This window comes from Linepithema humile, chromosome 1 (genome assembly GCF_040581485.1).
Source record: "Linepithema humile isolate Giens D197 chromosome 1, Lhum_UNIL_v1.0, whole genome shotgun sequence".
Lineage (NCBI taxonomy): Eukaryota > Metazoa > Arthropoda > Insecta > Hymenoptera > Formicidae > Linepithema > Linepithema humile.
Genome location: NC_090128.1, coordinates 30,611,978 through 30,632,064, shown reverse-complemented (window position 1 = coordinate 30,632,064; position 20,087 = coordinate 30,611,978). Strand labels below are relative to the sequence as shown.

Sequence of the window (20,087 nt, the reverse complement as noted above, 5' to 3'; positions counted from 1 at the left end):
AAAATAAACATTATTTATGTAGCAAAGAAAATATTATTATTTTTTGAGAGGTGCCTCAAAACAACCGAGCCTATTTCTTATATAAAACGCTCCTGCGCCAGAGCTATCGGCGGCTCGACCGCCAGCGGCCGGGCGGTAGTGGGGGAATAGGAGGCGTCGTCTCTTAAATTGGCTCGAAATGTGCAACTAATTCCGAGCGCTGCCTTAATGGATCAATGTTATAACTGTTATTTTTATTATGGGCCATTTTTAAAACAAGCCAGCAATAATACAAAAAAAAAATATAACCTGCTTTAAAACCAATTGTCTCACTTAATTATTGCAATTTTAGGCCTATAATTTCTTAAATATATATGAGGATTATTTCTTTACGATGCAGTTAAACAAATTGTATGTATAGTGCTTGAGTAAAATAAGTATATTTAAATCAAACTTATAAAATACTTTTACATACTTGCACGCAGTTTTCTTTCTCTATATCTGACAGCATAACTAGAGAGAAAAACAAAAATGGATCTAGAGTAAGAGAAAACATAAAACATAACAATAGAATGACATTATTCTTAACAAAATCCATTCATAAAAAATATAATTAAAAAGAAGCATTTATTTTCGTGTATTTGTGTATAAATTTTCAACGTTATGCTTATGAATGGTCGATCTTTGACTAGTTATAAGTTTATGAAGAAAGTTGTACAACAATTCTGTTGAGATTGTTTTAAAAAATAATCTTAAGTTTTATCTTTACAATTGGATATTTCTCGAAGATGTCTTTGCTCAATAAAGCAATATTAAATTTGAAAAAACAAATTTAAACATCAAACTTCAAGCTTTATATTTGTACACATATTTGTACAAATTTGCGTAACATAAAAAATTTGTATAACTACTTTAAATTGTTCAAATTTATAAATTTTTTAGATTTAAATCTTTTTTAAAATTTTTACATCGCTTTCTAATGCAAAAAACTCCTCCTCTTCGAAAAACTTTGACTTATAAAAATAAAATACTGCTTTACTTTATATTTTAGACAAAAAATATGTAAGTAAAGTAATGTGAAACCGTTGATTCGATTCAATCAAGCTGATATCTGCAATAATTTTTACTTTATTTATTAAACTATTTATTCAATAGTTATATACAAATTCGATACTTTAGACTATATGGAAGCAATATATTAAAAGAAAAAACAAAATTGTGTTAATTTTAGGAAAAAGATGACATTTTTATTTGTGACTTGAAACAAATAATTTCTGCTTATATTATTTTTAACATATACATAGTTTAAAGAATAATAGAATAAAATAATAGAATAATAATAGAATAAAGAATAATATTAAACACGTTGTGCTTTATAAAATCCTATAAAACTAAATGTAGTATTTAGATTTTATGTATATATAGTATATATATTGTGTATACATATAATATTTTAAATTGCATATTAACTTCTATGTCTAGTATGGATATTTTAAACAAATGTCATATTATTATTACCCATTATATTTGCATGCTTTTAATAGGTTCGATGGAATTAATTGTTTCATTAATTGCAGCAACGATTTTGTCATTGTCCATTATTGTCATGTGAGTGCCTTCAACATAGTGTATTTCTATTTTTCCTTTAGTAATCTGCAAGTAACTTTATATTAATTATAACTGTTCTGCTGTATAAATTATTTTTTTATATATTTTAATTACCTTGTGCAAGCCATAGTCTTCTTGAGGAAACAGTAACGAATATGTCGTGGGCTTCAGAAGTATTATAGGTGATTCGATTTTCGGTACTTGTGTCACATCGTATTCATGAAGACCGATCAAATGCTTATACATTGTTGTGCACAAGGCTTTTCTTTTGTCAATCAGTACTTCTGAATAAGCCGAAGAAACATGTTTCAAAAAAATTTCTAACTTTTCGTCCCAATTAGTATTAGTACATTTGTCCAACTCCAACACAAACTGAAAAGATTAGATTTGTGAATTTTGCCGAAAAGTCCATCATTTAAGACCATCATCAACGACTATATATACCTTTCCACTAGCTGCTGGTTGAAACAAATCCATTATACCCAAAAGAACATTATTCTGGAATTCATCTAACGCAGTAAAAGGACAAGTTATATTAGTCATTGCCTTTATATGCTCGGGTGCTCCATCGATGAGTATCAATCGGCCTTTGAGATTCATTTCTTCTAACTTCTGCGCTAATTCAATAGCAATTATCGATCCATACGAATAGCCGACTAGTACAAAATTCTGTGGCAATTTTTGTTCTCTGCTCAAAATGTGCTAGAAACACATAAAAAACAGTAAAGTATAAAAAAACTTAACATAAAAAAAAATGGGATTAAAAATATCTTAAACTGTAATCTTGTTATCATTGTATTCTGGCATGCAGTATTTTATTGTATCACAATCTGTTTCCTTCTTTCTACATTATGGAGTCCAGTTATTAATTAAGTGAAGAATTTACCTCTAAAAGGCAATTAGTGATATCTTTTATTGATGTTAAGTCTGTGCCGATGTTATGCGTGTTGTATTGCAAACACGTCGCTGAACCTTCGATTTTTGGCACCAGCAAATCAAAGACGTTTGCACAACCCTCTATACCTGGCAATAGGAATATTTCGCTTTCCGTCGTGCTTTTTTTCGTCGAAAGCTTTATACAAACATCGGGTATCAATTGATCATCGCCTGATATGCGAATGAGTAATTTCATTCCTGTTATCTCGGTGAGTTCCTCGTTCTTCATATCTTTCTCAAATATTTTGGCGAGCTTAGCGAAATTGAGATTGCGAATATCCTGCGCGGAAAGAAAAATCTCATACTCCCGTTCCAAGGTCTGTTTAATTTCCACGGCCATCATCGAGTCCATTCCAAGCTCGGACAAAGGCATGTGGTGAGCCACGGTACTCATGTCCTTCAGATCTATATTTAATTAGTTTTTTATATTTAGTTTTAATTATTTAGTTTATATTAAATATTTTAATCACATTTAATTAAACACATTGATCTTCTTTATCAAATAAATTCCAATTGAAATAAATTGATTAATTAAATAGTCTAATTTTTTTAATGTTATTAACTTACTCATAATATTGGCCACAGTTTCGACAATACTGGATGCGCCAAAAGTGTTCAACCGCTTCTCGGCTACAACCATGCTCGCCACTATAGGCTGTTTTTGTAACAAAAAGTCCTCGAGTTTCGCGATGCAGGAAGTTATCTTTTGCTGCAAAGTGCCGCCGATAACCATTTCTTTGTCGTTGTCTTGCATATCAGCCACGAGGCCGACATCGCCGATCGCACCCCATTGAACCGCTAGTCCATGCAGGCCCTCTTGTACTCGTCTCTCGCAAATTCTCTCCATGATGGAATTTGCCATGCCGTAATTGGTCTGTCCGGCATTTCCTCTGCCGCAAGATACCGAAGAGAACACAACAAAGTGACGAAGCTGAGGACATATTTTTCTGGTCAAATGATCCAAGTTCTTCGTGGCCCAAGCTTTCGCTTTGAAGGGCTCCTGAAACGTCTCTACAGTTTGATTCCGGCAAATTTTATCATTTAATACTACAGCCAGGTTGAATATAGCGTCCACCGGTGCCAGTTTTTCTGTCGATTTCAGCATATATTCGCAATCTTTGACGTCCGATACATCGACGTTCGATATGATTAGCACTTTTACTCCGTAAAATTTCCACAGATCGATCTTCATCTGCTGATATCCGTTTCTTACTCCGGCGCGTGAGATGAACACCAGATTCTGAGCGCCACGAACAACCAGCCAGTCGGCTAATTCTAAGCCGAAGCCACCCAAGCCGCCTAAGATGATGTACGATTTGTTCGATAGACAGTAATAACGTGGAAGTGCAAGAATGGGTGCGCTCATAGATTCATCTTCTTCGTGTATTTTTATGATTATCTAAAAGTACGTTAATTCAGTTAACTCAGTTTTTATTTCATGTATTATGTTTTATTCTTAACTGATCATCCGTAATTAAGCCACAATTAATTCCAGTTTAATTGATTTACCTTTCCTATATGCTTTCCAGCTGCCATGTATCTGAATGCAGCCTCCACTTCATCCTTTTTGAAAATCTTTCTGGCAATCGGTTGAATAGCTTTATTCGCAAGATTTATGGCCACTACCATGTTCAAACGTTCTTGTAGTTTTTCCGGACCTGTGTATACATTATCCAACATAACGCTGTAAAATGAAATTCCTTTCGAAAGCATTGACAGGTTCAACGAATTATTGGCCATAAAATCGTATTTGCCTATTTCCAGAAAACGCCCGCCCTTCGCCAGGCAACGGATGGACGTCTGGAGTTTCTCTTCGGCGAGCGAGTTCAATACAATGTCCACGCCACGGCCGTTGGTCTGATTAAATATCATTTGCTCAAAACTGTTGTCGCGCGAATTTCCAATGTGATTCTCTGGGATGAACGGGAACGTGTCTCTGATAAACTTTCGCTTTTCCGGAGTGCCAACGGTGGTGAATATCTCGCAACCTTTTTGATGCGCAAGATGAATCGCAGCTTGGCCCACGGCACCGGTACCGGAGTGGATAAGTACCGTGTCGCTCTTTTTTATATTCGCCTTGACGATTAATCCGTAACAGCACGTGCTGTAAGCGCACGGAACCGTTGCAGCGTCTTCCATGCTCCACTCGTCGGGAACATTCCAGCATAAGTATTTGGCGGATGTGCACATATTTGATATAGATCTGTGAATTAAAAAATTAAAATTTTTTTATATCTAAAAAAAACAGGATTATCTAGAAAAAAGATAACTTGTAGGTTTTACAGTAAATATAGTAATATCGTTTATAAAAAATTTATGCACTCCAATAAAATAATTCTACGTTTGTACTTTGGCTTTACAAAATTTTGCAAGTTGCATTGCAAAGTCTGCAACATTTAAAATACAAATTTTTTTACATAAATAATTTTTTAATTATTTTTTATTTTTTTGTCACACATGCACATACAATATATACAAACACAATATGTTAATTGATAAAAAAAAAACTTACTTCAAAGTACATCGATCTTTTTTATATACAGTATACTTTTAAATGATTGTGTGACAATAACGTACCTGTTTTCCCAAATTCCCATCACTCTCTGTCCAGTATTATTGACGCCGACATATTCCATACCCACCATACAATCCTCGAGACGTCCACGAGTTAAATTGAAACCATCTCCTGCAAGTTTGCCGGATGCTATCATTACATCTTTGAAATTGATAGACGAGTAAGCTATGTGAACGAGATTATTCTCCTTATAATCCGGTGTAATCGGGCCCTCGATCCAGCGAAATGAACTCAAATCACCGCTCACCTAAATGAGAAATATCTTTTATTATGATAGAACTGTAAGAAAAACTTTTTTTTATTAATTTGTGAAACATTTATACCAATTGATTGACAAATGCGTGGTGCACGAGTTTCGGTGTCAGCGGCGATAACGGAAGATGTCTATATGAACCCCATGTTTTACCCGGACGCAAGACATTTATGATAAGATCGATTCGGAGTTGCTCCGCGTATAATGACTCGTGCAAAGAAAACTCCGGTGCAGTTTCGTCTTGAATAAACACTCCTCTGATCGATTCGCCACCTGGTTCTCTCCTCAAGCAATTGACGAGGCCCAACAAGCCGCATTCCGAATCTTTGTCGCTGACTAAAATTATTTTCGCAGCGTCTCTCGATTCGTTCTCCGCGTTCAAGATCGATTTTAGTTGCTCTAACCAAGAGAACTCATAATTGTTTACGTGAATAACTTCAGTTGTCCTTGTCGACTGTTCTCTCTTCTTTAACAGTACAATGTGCTCTTTCTGCGTGCGTTTCTCAAGTACTACTGCTAAATTGTACTTTTCGGCAGTCGCAATGTCGTCTTTCGTGAAGGACTGTTCTCGTGTCAATAAGAATCCATTGTTTTCTAACACCGGCAAAATTTTTTTTAAGGTCTTGTTCTTGTTTTTCGTGAACAAATTGTATCCTGTGATTAATATCGCATTATCGTCATTCGACAACTTCTTCGATTGCGAAACTGTGATTTTCGAATTAAGAGTAACGCAATCAAAGCGATCGGTTTTGGTTACCAGAGTAATGTTTGGTTGAAGCGACGGTAGATCATTCAAGATATCGATAAACAATGGTGATGCTATTTCATCTGCTTCTACTTTGTCATCATCTTCGATCAACTCGATAATATTTACTTTTATCACTTGATGATATTCCAGAGCGAGATGTGTCGACAGCATCACGCCTTCCTGCCATGAAACCTCGGCTCCGTCGCGATGAGCTATGAATCTGTACTCCTCGAGAACGGGCTCCCCCGCTAGCTTCCGACGACTTATGGAAGTAGCTTTGATTCCGCGAATTTCCACACCGCCGGAAACTACCGCGTCGAAGATTTTATACGCACGCACAGGAAGCTCTAAAATGATATTTATAAATATTGTATTTTTTTATACTCAAACTTCATTTACGTTAAACAAATTTCTTTATTTGAAAATTAGTCACAATATTTAAAGTTTCATAAAAAAATTAATACTAAAAAGCTGTTAGAAAGAAAATAAGTCGACAAACTTACGATAATCGTTAGCTGCTGCGTTCCGTATTTGCTGTATGTGAAGTTTTGTATCGATTACCAACTTTTGTATTTCCGTGGGAACGTGAAGACTCCTCGTGTCTATCCCGAGGATTTTCATTTGCAGCATATTATCCATAAATGTTACCCAATTGTACATCCAAGCTATGTGCCCTTGTTTTCCCGTAGTCGACGAACTCTTCAAACCCCGAAATATGCCGGCGTATTGATATCCGCGTAATCTGAGTTCCTTGTAGATATCTTTTGTGTTCATTACTTCCTCCTCATTGTCGTTCTCTTGATTTAAAAATTGTCTCGGTAACTTTTCTTTGGTAATATCTGTCGGTTCACGCACAGTGCCAGTGACAACGGCATTATCTCCTTCCATGACTTCAAACTTTCCAGTTGCTGCAATAAATCATCTTGAATATTTCTCTTCATCACATAAATTGAGTATTGTCATTCTTAATGCAGCAAATAAAATAGCTTATTGAAAAATAAATTTTTTAAATAAAATCTACCTTTCTGCACCATTATTGTTAGATACACGGGTCCTTCTTTCGGAAAGTGCGTTGCCCGAATGAACTTGACATTTTCAAATACGATCGGCATCTCGGTATACGATAGACTTTTTAGCAAACCCATCGTTTCCCAAACTAGCATGAGATATCCAGTAGCCGGCAATAACTGTCTTCCGTCAATCACATGACCGCTCATATATTCGTAATCTTCGTCATTTAGCGCAACTTCAACCATCCTTTCTCCGTTAGAGAGTCTCGTCTGCATTTTATGACATGTTACGTACCAGTCCTCGGAATGGTTCCATCTGGAAATAGAAAATAAAAATTCCTTACTCTGAAAATAATTTTGTGTTCTATTATGTTTACCAAATGAATAATGTGTTCGATATACTTGATTGACGGCGAGATCATCGGCGTGGAACGACTAACAGGAAATTTTACGGTCGGATATAGATTTGCTAATTGCGGTTGCAAGCCATTGTTGTACATTTTTCCTAGACCTCGCAAAAATACTTTGACGTTATCCTCGTGATTACGCTGAAGTAACGTGATGCTGGTTGTGTTGAACAGTTCTTTCGTAACACTCTGAAGAATAGCATCTGGAGCGATTTCAAGAGTCACTGCGTTTCTGGGAATCAATTGCGCAGTTTTATCGAAAGATACAGGACTTGATAAATTATTCGTGAAATATTCAGCGCAGGACAATTTTGCGTTGTCAAATAAACTTTGCCATATCTGATTGGGAGTCATTGTTTGCGGTATTATTCGATTTAGGTAAGCCAGAATCGTGGCTTTTGCGGGGAGGAGATAACGAGTATGCAGAGGAATATCGCAGCAGTTGACTTCCTCAGTAAATACGTTATTGGCCTGCAAAATTATATAAAAAGTATAATTTGTTTAAGTTAATTACACGTATATTCGACAAAATATTTTAATGAAAAATTAAAGTACCTCTAATTGTTTTGTAAATGTTTTTACTGATTTTTTTAGACCGCTTATGGAGCAAGTATTTTGACTGTCGCTGTAAATTATTTTGATATCTGGTGGGCATATGTTCTTCACATTCTCATAACTGAGACCAATATTCACCATCGCGCAGTTAATTTTTTTCGTTTCCTTCAATCCCAATCCTATGTAATACGAAGATAAAATCACTTGTTCAAGGGTGAAATTACCAGTCGCATATGCGCAGCAGAGTTCACCAATTGAATGACCAACGACAAAATCTGGTACGATATTTACGGATCTTAAGAGATCGATTAATCCCACCTAAAAAGAATAAAATATTTTTTTCTATTATTATCAAGAAACATTTACAGAAATTGTGCACATATAATTTGTAAAAACAATTTACCTGCATTACGGTGATGCCCACAAGTGAATTCAATATGTCGTTAAAAGTATCTTTATGTTTACTCGTTAATATGTCAATGATATACATTCCATGCATTTTTAAAATCGTATCGCATTTTTCTATGGTTTTGGAAAATACTGGGAATCGCAGTAGCGCTTGACCTGTTAACATGTAAATTCGAGTTTAATTGCAAGCAATCACTTCTCTAACATATTGAAAAAGAAATCCGTACCCATGCCAATCCATTGCGATCCAATTCCGGAGAACACAAAACAAATCGGTCTTCTCTCACCTGAATAATATTGTATTTCTTTTGCCGCTTTGATCGGCGTTTTAGATTCGACAATCACGTATCCTCTGTAAGGATGATTTTTCATCTCGTCAGCGTAAAGATCATGCAATAGCCGTACATATTCAACGTCTATCGGCCGGTTCTCGATCTAACATACAAATTTTTGCGGTGTAAGTATGCTTTTATTGACTGTGTAACCGCAAAATTTTTATATACCTCATTTAGAAATGATTCAACTGCTTGTTCGGTACGTCCAGACAGGACAACGAGTCTGGGTAGATTATCATTTGGAGCTCCTTTGTTGATCTTATCCTTTGTGTTACTTCGCATCAAGATGTGGCAATTGGCCCCACCAAAACCAAACGAATTGATACCCATAAATTCAGAAATCCACGGTGTTGTGTTGGTCACCACGCGTATGCTTCCATCTTCTAAAGCCTTAACACCTTTCCGTATTTGTGTGAAGTTTATATTTGGCGGGATTAAGCCAGTTTCCATTGCAATTATCACCTTACGAAAAGTTAATTAAATGCTAACTTGTTGCTTCTTACCTTTTTATTAAATTATTTATTAATTGATAAATGTTTTTTATCTTTTTATCATGATACTATTAATGATTTAGCAGCGAAAAAAATGTTATAGAAATTTTTGTTTGTAAAGTATAAAAATTTCACAAATCTACGTTCATAAAAGTTGACCGTTACTATAATGCACCGTTATTATAATGCATATAATAATTATTATTACCTTAGCAATTTGACACATGCTACTAGCACCTTCAGAATGGCCCAAGTTTGATTTGATAGAGCCGATTAACAGAGGAGTTTGCTTGTTCTTGCAGAAAACCTGCTCGAGTGCATTGATTTCTTCTGGATCGCCAACATAAGTGCCGGTGCCGTGAGCCTCCATGTAGCCTAAGCAAGTCGGTGAAATACCGCATTCATTGTAAAACTCTTCCAGTAAAGTTTGCTGCATTTTGCTCGACGGGAAAGTAATGCCTTGTTCCTTGTATCCATCACAATTAGTTTTCGCATAGACGACGGTTGCATAAATTCTCTTAGCCACCTTTGCTTTTTGTAAAAATGCGACTCCGATTGTCTCGCTACGCATGTAACCGTTTGCATCGTTGGTAAAAGGTTTGCAGAATCCGTCAGGTGCTAAAATTCCTGAAATTGTAAAATTATATTACAAAATCTAATTTTGATGTATATTTATATATATTCCACATTAATTAGATTATAATAATTTTTATATCTTTCAATTATCTCCTATATTCTAAATTAATATTTCAATAAGTATAATACCAAGTCGCGCAAACTGCAATGCTATATAAGGATGCATGCAGAGATTAACACCGCCGACAATGGCGGCGTCACACTGCCCTGACCGGATACTTCTATAAGCGCACTCTAAAGCGAAGAGACTTGAGCTGCATGCGGAATCGAGAGTGCAAGATGGTCCTGTTATATTTAACCAGTGAGACATTCGATTTGCGTTCAGAGTCTTGTAACATTCGAAAGCTGCGGCTACCTGATGTGTGTACATAAATAGTTTAGAGAATTTAAATGTTCATTGTATCAGCATTGTAGGAGCTGATTTACAAACAAGTAAATTTTTTACAATATGATATAAAAATGTTATTTTTCTAAATTTTTATGCTATAAGCTTGTGCAATATTCTTGCTTGAATGATAAGTAGTTTTTTGTACCTGTGGTTTTTCAAAAAACCAAGTCTTTTCCGACTCCGAAATGCACATTCCGATAAAAATTCCAGTATTTGTTCCAGATAAATCTTTCGGATTTATTCCTGCATCGACGATAGCTTCATACGTATGCTCCATGAGCATCCTACTCATAGGATCCATGGAATGGACTTTGTTGAAGGGAATTTCAAAATAATCTGCATCAAACTTCTCACAATTATTAATCAGTCCCATACGTTGAGGTAGATCTGGATGACCTGCATATTAAACCGTATGTAATAAGTGAACAGTTATTTTCATTTCAACTAATATAGAAGTTTAAATAAAAAAAAAATTATGGCAATGAATAAAATTTAAATAGAACAGTAATTTTATACATATGTTTCTATGAAGTATTTTTAATATAATTTTTTATTCATAGACCGAAGAAGATTTTACCATGATTCCATCGTCGTTCCTCATCTGATCCAAGATCCACGCTGTTAAATAAATTTTCTTGAAGTTGGCTAATATTGTCAGATTTAGGAAATCTACCGGCGATGCCAGAAATAACGATGTCATCTTCAGATTCGACATCAATGACCGTGGATTTTTTATTTGAGTTCATGTCAAATCCAACGATAGTAAGTTTTACTTTTCTGGTTAACAAAGTCCCACTATCAGCAAATTTGCAGATATTTTAAATGATCTTTATTTTACGTTTTTACATTTACACACTTTTTTTTCTTAATTTTTAATGGTAATATTTAAGTGAGATTCTGAAACCCAACTTACGCGATTGCCTGTGCGACTGGCGTAACACTAGTTAATAGCTCACCTTAAAACTTCACCTGTTTTTATATAAAAGACATATGTTAATTATTTCATCACTACTTATGCAGGCACATTATAAATTTACTATTTAAAAAACAATTGATTGATCTCAATAATAATTAATGGTTCGTAATCGTGAAACATTAATGCCATGTGTTTCAAATTATTTGCAATCATTGGTCTGTAATAGTAAATTCTCTTATTTATTTTACTATCTGTTGCACCGAGAGACCCGAAAATATGATATGGAAATAAGAATTTTGAGACCAATTGTATATATCTAGTAGAAAATTATTATAATTTTTAGTTATATGAGCTAGTTACATAATAAATTACAAAATTCTAAATAAAGAACTACACTGGTTTTAGAATAAGTGAATTTTTTACCGTAAGAAACAATATATCTCATTAAATAAACATTTAAATAATATAAACGTAGTTCAATGCGTTTAACCTTCAGAATACAATAAATGCGTATATATTCCGCAAATTCAATCGATGTAGCCGACGAACTCATATTAACATTTGGCGAAAACGATCGATGTGGTCGATGGATATATGCAAAATAAAATTTAATAACAAAGTACAGATAGTCTGAAAGAAAAGGCAAGAACCGTTGCTAGGTGTTCGTGCCACTAAAATTCACATTATATTGTAGAAATTATAAAAACCCGAGAAAAAATGGTGTAATATGGTCAGATGTAAAAATATATAATTAGTTATGAAAAGATCTAATAACATATGTAATTTTATATGATCATATATGTAGGAATCTTGGTTTGGTTATCAACTAATTTATTTTATTTAAAACAAGTAGATTTATTGAAGTAAAGTAAATTAAAAGATACGGAAGATTACAGTTGTTCTCTCGTCAACAGTCACGGACGTTCTTCCCAAAACGTTATGGTCGGTCAAAAGCATCGCTCCTCAAAAACATTGCTGACTTCGTTAAGTAATATATACATAGCCGGACTAACATAAACCGTCGACTCGCCTCTAATACGACTCGGATCGACGTACGTCGATGTGCGAAACATTATTTTCCCACATTCGGCCGTCCTGACTGAACATTCACTTTGAATGTTCACCCACTTCGTCTTCGGAGTCGCCGGGCAGATCGGCGTCGATGCCGTCCACCCATGGCTTCATAAAACCCGCAGCTGACGAGGTCCGGTATAGTCTCTCGTGCTTACCGACCTTACGCACCAGATGTCGATCGTCGCGCAAAATTTTAACAAACATTTTAACGTCTTGTACTCTCTAAAAGTAAATCAGTGAAAATATCACTAATGGAAACAGTAAAATAGGATTTCACTAAGATTCAGTGAGTATTTCACTGATATTCAGTAGAAACACCTACTTTTTGTTTCTTTATTTTAAAACTCACTGATTATGGTCAGTGAAAATAAAATTTCACTGTAAAATCAGTACTTTATCTATCGGTAATGCTGATTTTGTATCTGCTACGATACCATACAGTGTCGCGCATGTGCATAACAAAAGACGAGCTAACACAAGTATACCTACGCATGCAAGGATCACAGTTCACGTGGATGCGTTGTGCAGTGCGGTAAGTACATATATATACAGGGTGATTCAAAATAACTTGATGTCCTTGCAATGCCATATTCTTGAGCGAATTCTGAGACGATTTTTCTTTTTACAAAATTTTGTCCAAAGCTTAGTTTTCGAGTTATAATTGAAAATAGGTAGCAACTTACAAGTTCGATACAACGGGCAGGCAGGGACGCGCAATGTATAATGAGACTGTCAAGTGTTTACTGTCGTCTCATGACGCATTGTACCGTCCCTGCTTGTCCGTTGTATCGGACTCGTAAGTAGCAAATTATTTTCAATTATAACTCGAAAACTAAGCTTCGGACAAAATTTTGTAAAAGGAAAAATTGTCTCAGAATTCGCTCAAGAATATGGCATTGCAAGGACATCAGGTTATTTTGAATCACCCTGTATATATATATATATATATATATATTTTTTTTTTCATTTGTAGTTAACAAAAACTGTACAAATAAAAATAATGCTAGTAGTAAATAATTATAGTAGTTATACAAATGTACCGTGTCCAAACGTGTCTGGACGTGCATTGTCTTGCGGTTTCCTCTAAAATGTAAACACTCAGTGATCAAAGACAAAAAAGTAAACAAGAATTATTAAAAATTTTCCTTTCTGTAGATTATCTGTTTTCCTAACCTTTTTAATGATAAAGTCTCTTTAGGAAAAATTTTCTCTACTTTTCTACAATTCTCAAATACAGATATAAATAGCATATAACATTATATATCTGTATTTATTAAGTTAGTTAAAATTAATTTTATGACGTGTTTTATATTGAAATTATAATCTGTCAAATCTGTCTTCTTATTTGTAATTTCTATTTTTTTATTTTATTAGATTTGAAAATTAAAATGCAGCAAGTGAAAGATATGTCAGTTCACGAATTAGGACAAAAAATTGAGGAACTTACAGATGCAGAAACACGACATATTTTTAATGGTAAGTGTCATCAGTTTATAATATATTTTATAATTAAAATATAGTTTACATTGTGCTCTCATTTTATATATATATTTCAGATATTTAAAAATATAATCTGAATATAAATAATAAATAATGAAGCTAAATTGCTTTATGTGTAATAATGGGCTTGTTCGTTTTAGCTACACTGGGGCTGCTCTGGGTCTGCTCTACACAGGATAATACAGAACAGATAAATAGTTTGTCCTGTATTATCTTGTTTAGAGCAGACCCAGAGCTGCCCCAGTGCAGCTAAAACGAACAAGCCCAATGTTGTTATAGGAGGGTTAGACGGTTTAAATCAACACTTTCAAACAAAACATGGTCTAACAATTAAACGAGGATTACAAAAAGGTGGATTTGAATGCGGTCAAAATAAATGTTGTAGGAGATTTCATAATTTCTTCTCTTTAAGGCAGCATATTCGAAAAAATCATTTTTCTAAAGAAAAGAATGATTGTGATTTTTCAATTACAAGTACAGATTCTATTTTTTTATCTGATGATGATATGATTATTGATCAAAATAATATAAATAATACTGACAAATATATTGAAAAAAAAAATGAAGAGGTCCTACAATTTTCTGATAATTTTAATTTAAGAGACTCTATAATAAGAATGATAATTAGGCTTCATTCAAAAGGAACTGCAACTGGAAGCATTATAAATGAAATTCTTGATGAATATGCAGAAATTACAAATATTTATGTAAATCATTACAAAGTAAAGTTAAACAATTTATAAAATCTAGACAAATTCTTGATGATTCTGATGTTAGTGATTTGTTAGATTCTTTTGAAATAAGTAAATCTTTCGAAGGATTGAGAACTGTTGAACAACAAATGGAAGCTTTAAAATCTAGTACAGAATATATTGAACCTCAAGAAATACCTTTGGGTACACGTATTAATAATATAATGGATAGAAAAACAGGCACTTTCATACCAAAAAAAACTGTAGAAACTTGCCAATATGTTCCTATTATTGATTCTTTGTCAATGGTACTTAGAAACAAAGAAATACGCGATGCAATAGAAGCAGAAAGAGAATCAAATAATGATATTCTTGCTTCCTTTATTGATGGACAGCACTTCAAAAATCACACTTTTTTTCAAAAATACAAGCATGCAATTAGACTTCAATTATATTATGATGAACTAGAAATCACTAATCCACTAGGCTCAAAAACATGCATTCATAAATTAGGAGCTTTCTATTATACTATACAAAATCTTCCATTTCATATGAATTCTGAGCTTAGTAGCATTCATGTCCTGCTTCTTTGTTGTCATGTTGACATAAAAAAATATACAATGAAGAAGATATTGAGTCCTTTTCTTAAAGATCTTGCAAAATTGGAAAGTGATGAAGGAGTTCCTATATTTTTAGAAGAAAAAAAATATATTTTGCGTGCATCATTAGCTGCATTTTGTGGAGATGGATTGGCTGTACATGAAGTATTCAATTTCCTGAGTCCATCCTCTAATTTATTTTGTCGAATGTGCCTTTATAATAGAGAGGATTTACATAACGGAAATATAGAAATGAAACAACAAAGGACTGTAGAAATTTACAACGAGCACTTAAATTTATTACAGAATGCTAATTATAATAATAATGTTAAAACTTTAACGGGAATGCATGGAGAATGTTGTTTGCATTCATCTCGTTTTTTTCCATATATGTAGAAATAATATTTTCGATCCAATGCACGATATACTTTGTGGTATTGGACCAATGATATTAAAGTTAGTTTTAGTTCATTATGTTATAGAATTAAAATTTTTTAAAATAGAAGATTTCAATGATAGATTAATATCATTTCAATATGGCTTTGTAGAAAGAAAAAACAAGCCTTCAGCAAATTTTAATAAAAGAATATTGAATCAAAAGGGGAATACTTTAAATCAAAAAGCTATGCAAATATGGTGTCTTCTTCGTGCTTTTCCTTTTTTAATTTCTGATTTGGTTCCAAAAACAGATGAGCATTTGCAACTAATTCTTCTTTTGCTAAGAATTATGGAAATAGTATTTGCACCAAAAGTTGCAGTTTCTCTCATATCTTATTTGAAAGCTTTTATCACTGATTTTCTACAGAAATTTAAGAAATTGTTTCCTACTGTAAATATGATCAATAAATTCCATCATTTAATGCATTATCCACGTTGTATCTTGTGGTCAGGACCTCTTCAGTTGTATAACTGTATGCGTTATGAAGCTAAACATAACGAAATCAAAGTAAGAGCTCAAGTTGTTAACAATTTTAAAAATCCACCTAAAACATTAATAAGAATTGCTCAGTGCTCTGAAAGTAATCGATGGGGAAGAAGAGATGCAACAATTTTTCGAGTTGAAACATATAGTGGAGAAACGGTTAATGTGCAAGATTGCAAAAGCCGTATATATTTACATACTCTAGGATATATTGATGACGACTCTGTATTTAACACTAATGCTGTAAAAGTTAATGGTGTTGAGTTTAAACTTAATTTATTAGTATGCCTTGAAGTTGATAAGAAAAGAGAAGATAATCTACCACTTTTTGGCCGTATAGATGAAATATTAATATTAGAAAAGAATGAAGTATATTTTTTTACCACTTTATGTAAAACTCATTTATTTGATACTGATTTTAATGCCTATCATATTGATTTGGAAATGGATGAAGTTTCGTATCTTTTCATAAATTGTCTTAATCTTGGGCATTATAAACCATTTTCTATTTGGTCTGAACCAGCATCTAATCGCTCTTACATTAGTCTACGCCATATATTATAACTAATGTATTTTTTCTTTGCATTTCGTCACTACAGAAAATGTAAGACATTCTTTATTACTTGTAAGTACATTTATTAGATATAAATTTTATTATATTATATACTGATCTTTATGTATGAATAGTTTGTAAATATTTTGTATAAAAAATATTTATGAATAATATAATTTTTTATGTCTAATCTCTCTCTATATATTCTAAATTGCTCTTATTGCGTTTTTATTAATAATTTATATTTTTTATTAATATAAATAAATTTTTATAAATTTTTAGATGAAAAAATCGAAGGTTCTTCTTTTCTTTTACTTAATGAAAATGATTTAAAAAGTATGGGATTGAAGATGGGTCCAGTAAAAAAAATTTTTTAATTTCTCCAAGATTGTTCTTCTTCTCAGGTAATGTTTTTTATAATTATTCGTATATATTTTATTACTATCTTAATTTTTTTATAATTTTATAAGCAGATACAACCATCTCAAGTAGATGGAACATATGAAGTAGCAGAAAATGGAGAAATAATATTCTCTTCAGATTTGCCTATGGAATTAGGAACTTCTATAAAAATGAATGTTGAAAGTCCATCTTCCAGTAGTAATGCTTCTTCATCTATATCAGCTATTTCTAGTAAAAATAAGGAATCTAATATCCAAAAATAATTTTTCGGTAAAAGCAATTATGTTTTTGTAACAAGAAAAGGAGTGTAGAATATACTAATAAAAAATTATATATTTTAATTCAACGTTTCAAAACAATTCATGAGACTCTTTTGAAGCATCCTCAAGGTACTAACATTTTGAAAGCCATAAATGGCATATTCACAGAAGATGATAGACGAAGCCTCGTGAGGATTTTAACATCCGAGTTAGTAAAAGTTCATGGAGATAATTAGTAAGTTGATTTCTGAGGAATTTTTATTATAATTTGTATTTAAATTTGCATCTTTACGCAATTGTTCTATAATTATTGTATTTTAGTTATCCACCTGAAGAAGCTAAAATAGCCCTCGCTGAAAATATCGTAAAAAAATTTCCAAAATTACGAGACTATGAAGCAAAAAAAGGACATGTAAGAAATTATCAAAATGTTTTTTTTTAAATATTTAATTAAAATGAATTAATCATTGTTTTTTTACAATTTTAAGGAACTTTATTATGATTCAGTTATAAAGAGAGGCTTCATTGAATATCGTCTTTGGACGATGAGAAAACATATATTTCACCTACCAAGAAAAAATATATTCAGGCAGCAATGAAAAGACGAAATGTAAATAAAATATTGTTTTCTGAAGAAAATTCAGATGAGGAACATAATGGTTTACTTCCTGAAAATTTGTATAAAGAAAAGGTATGTAGCAACAAATAAAAAATTTAATTTTTTTTATCAAATTATTATGTAACTTTTTTATATATTATAATAATTTTTAATATGTTATTGAGAAATAAAAATTACATTGTACAAAAGACATTAATTCTATTATGACATTTTCATTAGATTTTATGGATAAAATTTAAAATGCCGTCAAATGCCAATAAGTCTTCTATATCCGAATGTATGAGTATTACAATGAATAACCGAAGAAAATGGATTATGGAAAATGCCGTTTCAATAGATGAAATATGTGATGAATTTCCTCGATTAACTGATTATTCTGGGGAGATGGTAAATAACATAATGCTTTATCTTTACAGCTTAGTTGTATATTGAAAAAGATATTTTAATTATTTTACAAAAATGTATTTATATTTTTGCAGTTTGATGAGGAATTTGAAAGGTTATATAAAGGAGCTTCTGATAAATTCTTAGCAAGATTTGCCCCTTTTTATGTACAAAGAATCCTTATATATTGCAGTACAGCAAGACCAGACTTATTTAAAAAATCAGCTTTTATTCAAGATGGTAAATTTATATTTCATTATAACTCAAGACTCGATACGTGTGGCCATTTTCTTATAGTTTGATTTTGCCTAATACCATTTTTCTTACTTCATTAATCCGCGTATATTCCGAGTGTCAATCGACATATAGATTGCGCGTGGATAGAGATAAAAGGAATAACGCTAAGTATAAACCAAGCTGAAAATCGATTGAAATACAACACGTGCCGAGTCCTGCTGTAATTGAAAATCCTGTTTTCTTTTTTAATTTTAATTTTTTTATAATTTTTAATAGAAATTAAACAATAAAATATTAATTATATATTTATTTTAATTATTATTATTATTATTATTACAATTTAATTAATAATAATTATATATTCATTTTTTCAATTATATATAATTTTTTATATATTCAGATACTCTTCGTGCCATAACTCTTCTGGCAGATTTACTTCCTGTATCAAATGCTGTTAGGAAAGGAAAAAGAAAAAGAAAAGGAGCAAGCAAGGAAAATTTATCAAAAGGGGTAAACATGTTTTATCTTATTTTTTAAATTTCTTAGTATAGACTGATAATAATCAATATAATAAATATGATTGTTAAAATATATGATTTAAATATTTGGATATTTAATTTTAGAAGAACATTATTGATAAAAGAGAACATGGTGAAATGTATACTGCAACATTTCCAAATCCTTCTTTACTACAGATATGGTTTGTGAGTTTGATTAGTGCATATAAACTTATATATTAATACTTGTGCTAACAAGAAACTCCTTTTTTCAGGAAGGAACAAACATAGAGGCCCAAACTGAGAAACTTAGAAGTGAATCCAAAGGTCCTATTCAGCCCTATATTATTTTAATCAAAGGACAATCTACACAATATTTTATTCAGGCTGATAATCGCACACTCTAACTTTGAACAATAACTCGCCTATTATGGCACTTGATTTGTTGTTTAAAACATATTATGTTTTCGATGTGAAGTGTCCAGAAACACTAATTTATTTTTTTAATTTCTTAGAAAACTATTGCTTTAAAATATCCGATAAAGTACAACATGCTTTGGTTTCTTCTGTTCATATTAATATTTGCAATATAACAGTAGATAATATTGCATAATATATCTATTGTATAATATTCTCATGTTTAATTTTAAATTAACTTTATTTTGCTGACATGTTTTTATAATACTTAATTTAAAGTATCGTGAAACTAAACTTGTTTTTCTATTTTTGATTGCATTCTAGTAATTTTATAAAATTTATTTCATTATCCGATAAAGTGCAATATGTTTGAGTGTCTCTCTCATATTTCTAATATTACATTATATAATATATTGCATAATATATTCTTATTACATTTATATTCTTGTGTTAGTTGTTAATTGGCTTTATTCTATAAACATTTTGTCTTTAATTTTCAATTTATTTGAAACTCTAAACATATTATTTGATTACTTTGAATTACTTTTTATATATAATTAATATATAAAAATTATGTTAATATATAAATTACATTAAATCAACAAATATAAGAATTTTTTTGTTTGAATATTAATCGATTATTTTTTTTCCTTTGTACCACACACCAACATCCAGCAAACACTAAC

General features: G+C 32.0%; 2 protein-coding genes across 4 annotated transcripts; one reads left to right on the top strand and one right to left on the bottom strand.

Annotated features, from left to right (window-relative positions):
- Positions 1-1,380: 1,380 nt before the first annotated feature.
- On the bottom strand, positions 1,381-11,075 carry LOC137000853 (fatty acid synthase-like). Its single transcript, XM_067358403.1, has 19 exons — positions 10,907-11,075; positions 10,475-10,725; positions 10,071-10,296; positions 9,514-9,932; positions 8,983-9,276; positions 8,707-8,914; positions 8,475-8,635; positions 8,072-8,389; positions 7,512-7,987; positions 7,121-7,425; positions 6,603-7,007; positions 5,422-6,446; positions 5,101-5,345; positions 4,033-4,726; positions 3,091-3,922; positions 2,474-2,928; positions 2,032-2,289; positions 1,702-1,959; positions 1,381-1,632 (listed from the first exon to the last, which is right to left on the bottom strand). Exons 1-19 carry the CDS (start codon positions 11,073-11,075, stop codon positions 1,501-1,503), a joined length of 7,131 nt encoding a protein of 2,376 aa, XP_067214504.1. The 3' UTR covers positions 1,381-1,500.
- Positions 11,076-12,182: 1,107 nt separating this feature from the next.
- On the top strand, positions 12,183-19,740 carry LOC105669220 (uncharacterized). Of its 3 annotated transcripts, XM_067352866.1 has the most exons (12): positions 12,191-12,851; positions 13,694-13,795; positions 14,099-16,657; positions 16,868-16,989; positions 17,059-17,482; positions 17,569-17,659; positions 17,736-17,938; positions 18,086-18,253; positions 18,346-18,490; positions 18,888-18,997; positions 19,111-19,187; positions 19,260-19,740. In XM_067352866.1, exons 7-12 carry the CDS (start codon positions 17,843-17,845, stop codon positions 19,273-19,275), a joined length of 612 nt encoding a protein of 203 aa, XP_067208967.1. In that variant the 5' UTR covers positions 12,191-12,851; positions 13,694-13,795; positions 14,099-16,657; positions 16,868-16,989; positions 17,059-17,482; positions 17,569-17,659; positions 17,736-17,842; the 3' UTR covers positions 19,276-19,740. The 3 variants fall into 3 exon arrangements, with proteins under 3 accessions (XP_067208966.1, XP_067208960.1, XP_067208967.1); XM_067352865.1 differs by lacking the exon at positions 19,111-19,187 and having other exon boundaries at positions 12,183-12,851; positions 16,632-16,657; XM_067352859.1 differs by lacking the exon at positions 19,111-19,187 and having other exon boundaries at positions 12,183-12,851.
- Positions 19,741-20,087: the final 347 nt, after the last annotated feature.

Excerpts from the sequence above, each read along its gene's own strand:
- LOC137000853 (XM_067358403.1), bottom strand. The coding sequence starts at position 11,075 with ATGAACTCAAATAAAAAATCCACGGTCATTGATGTCGAATCTGAAGAT. Across the intron at positions 9,277-9,513 it reads GCATGTGTCAAATTGCTAAG|GTGATAATTGCAATGGAAAC; the intron begins GTAATAATAATT and ends ACTTTTCGTAAG. Across the intron at positions 7,988-8,071 it reads CATTTACAAAACAATTAGAG|GCCAATAACGTATTTACTGA; the intron begins GTACTTTAATTT and ends ATAATTTTGCAG.
- LOC105669220 (XM_067352865.1), top strand. The coding sequence starts at position 17,843 with ATGAAAAGACGAAATGTAAATAAAATATTGTTTTCTGAAGAAAATTCA. Across the intron at positions 18,254-18,345 it reads CTGATTATTCTGGGGAGATG|TTTGATGAGGAATTTGAAAG; the intron begins GTAAATAACATA and ends ATATTTTTGCAG. Across the intron at positions 18,998-19,259 it reads AGGAAAATTTATCAAAAGGG|GAAGGAACAAACATAGAGGC; the intron begins GTAAACATGTTT and ends TCCTTTTTTCAG.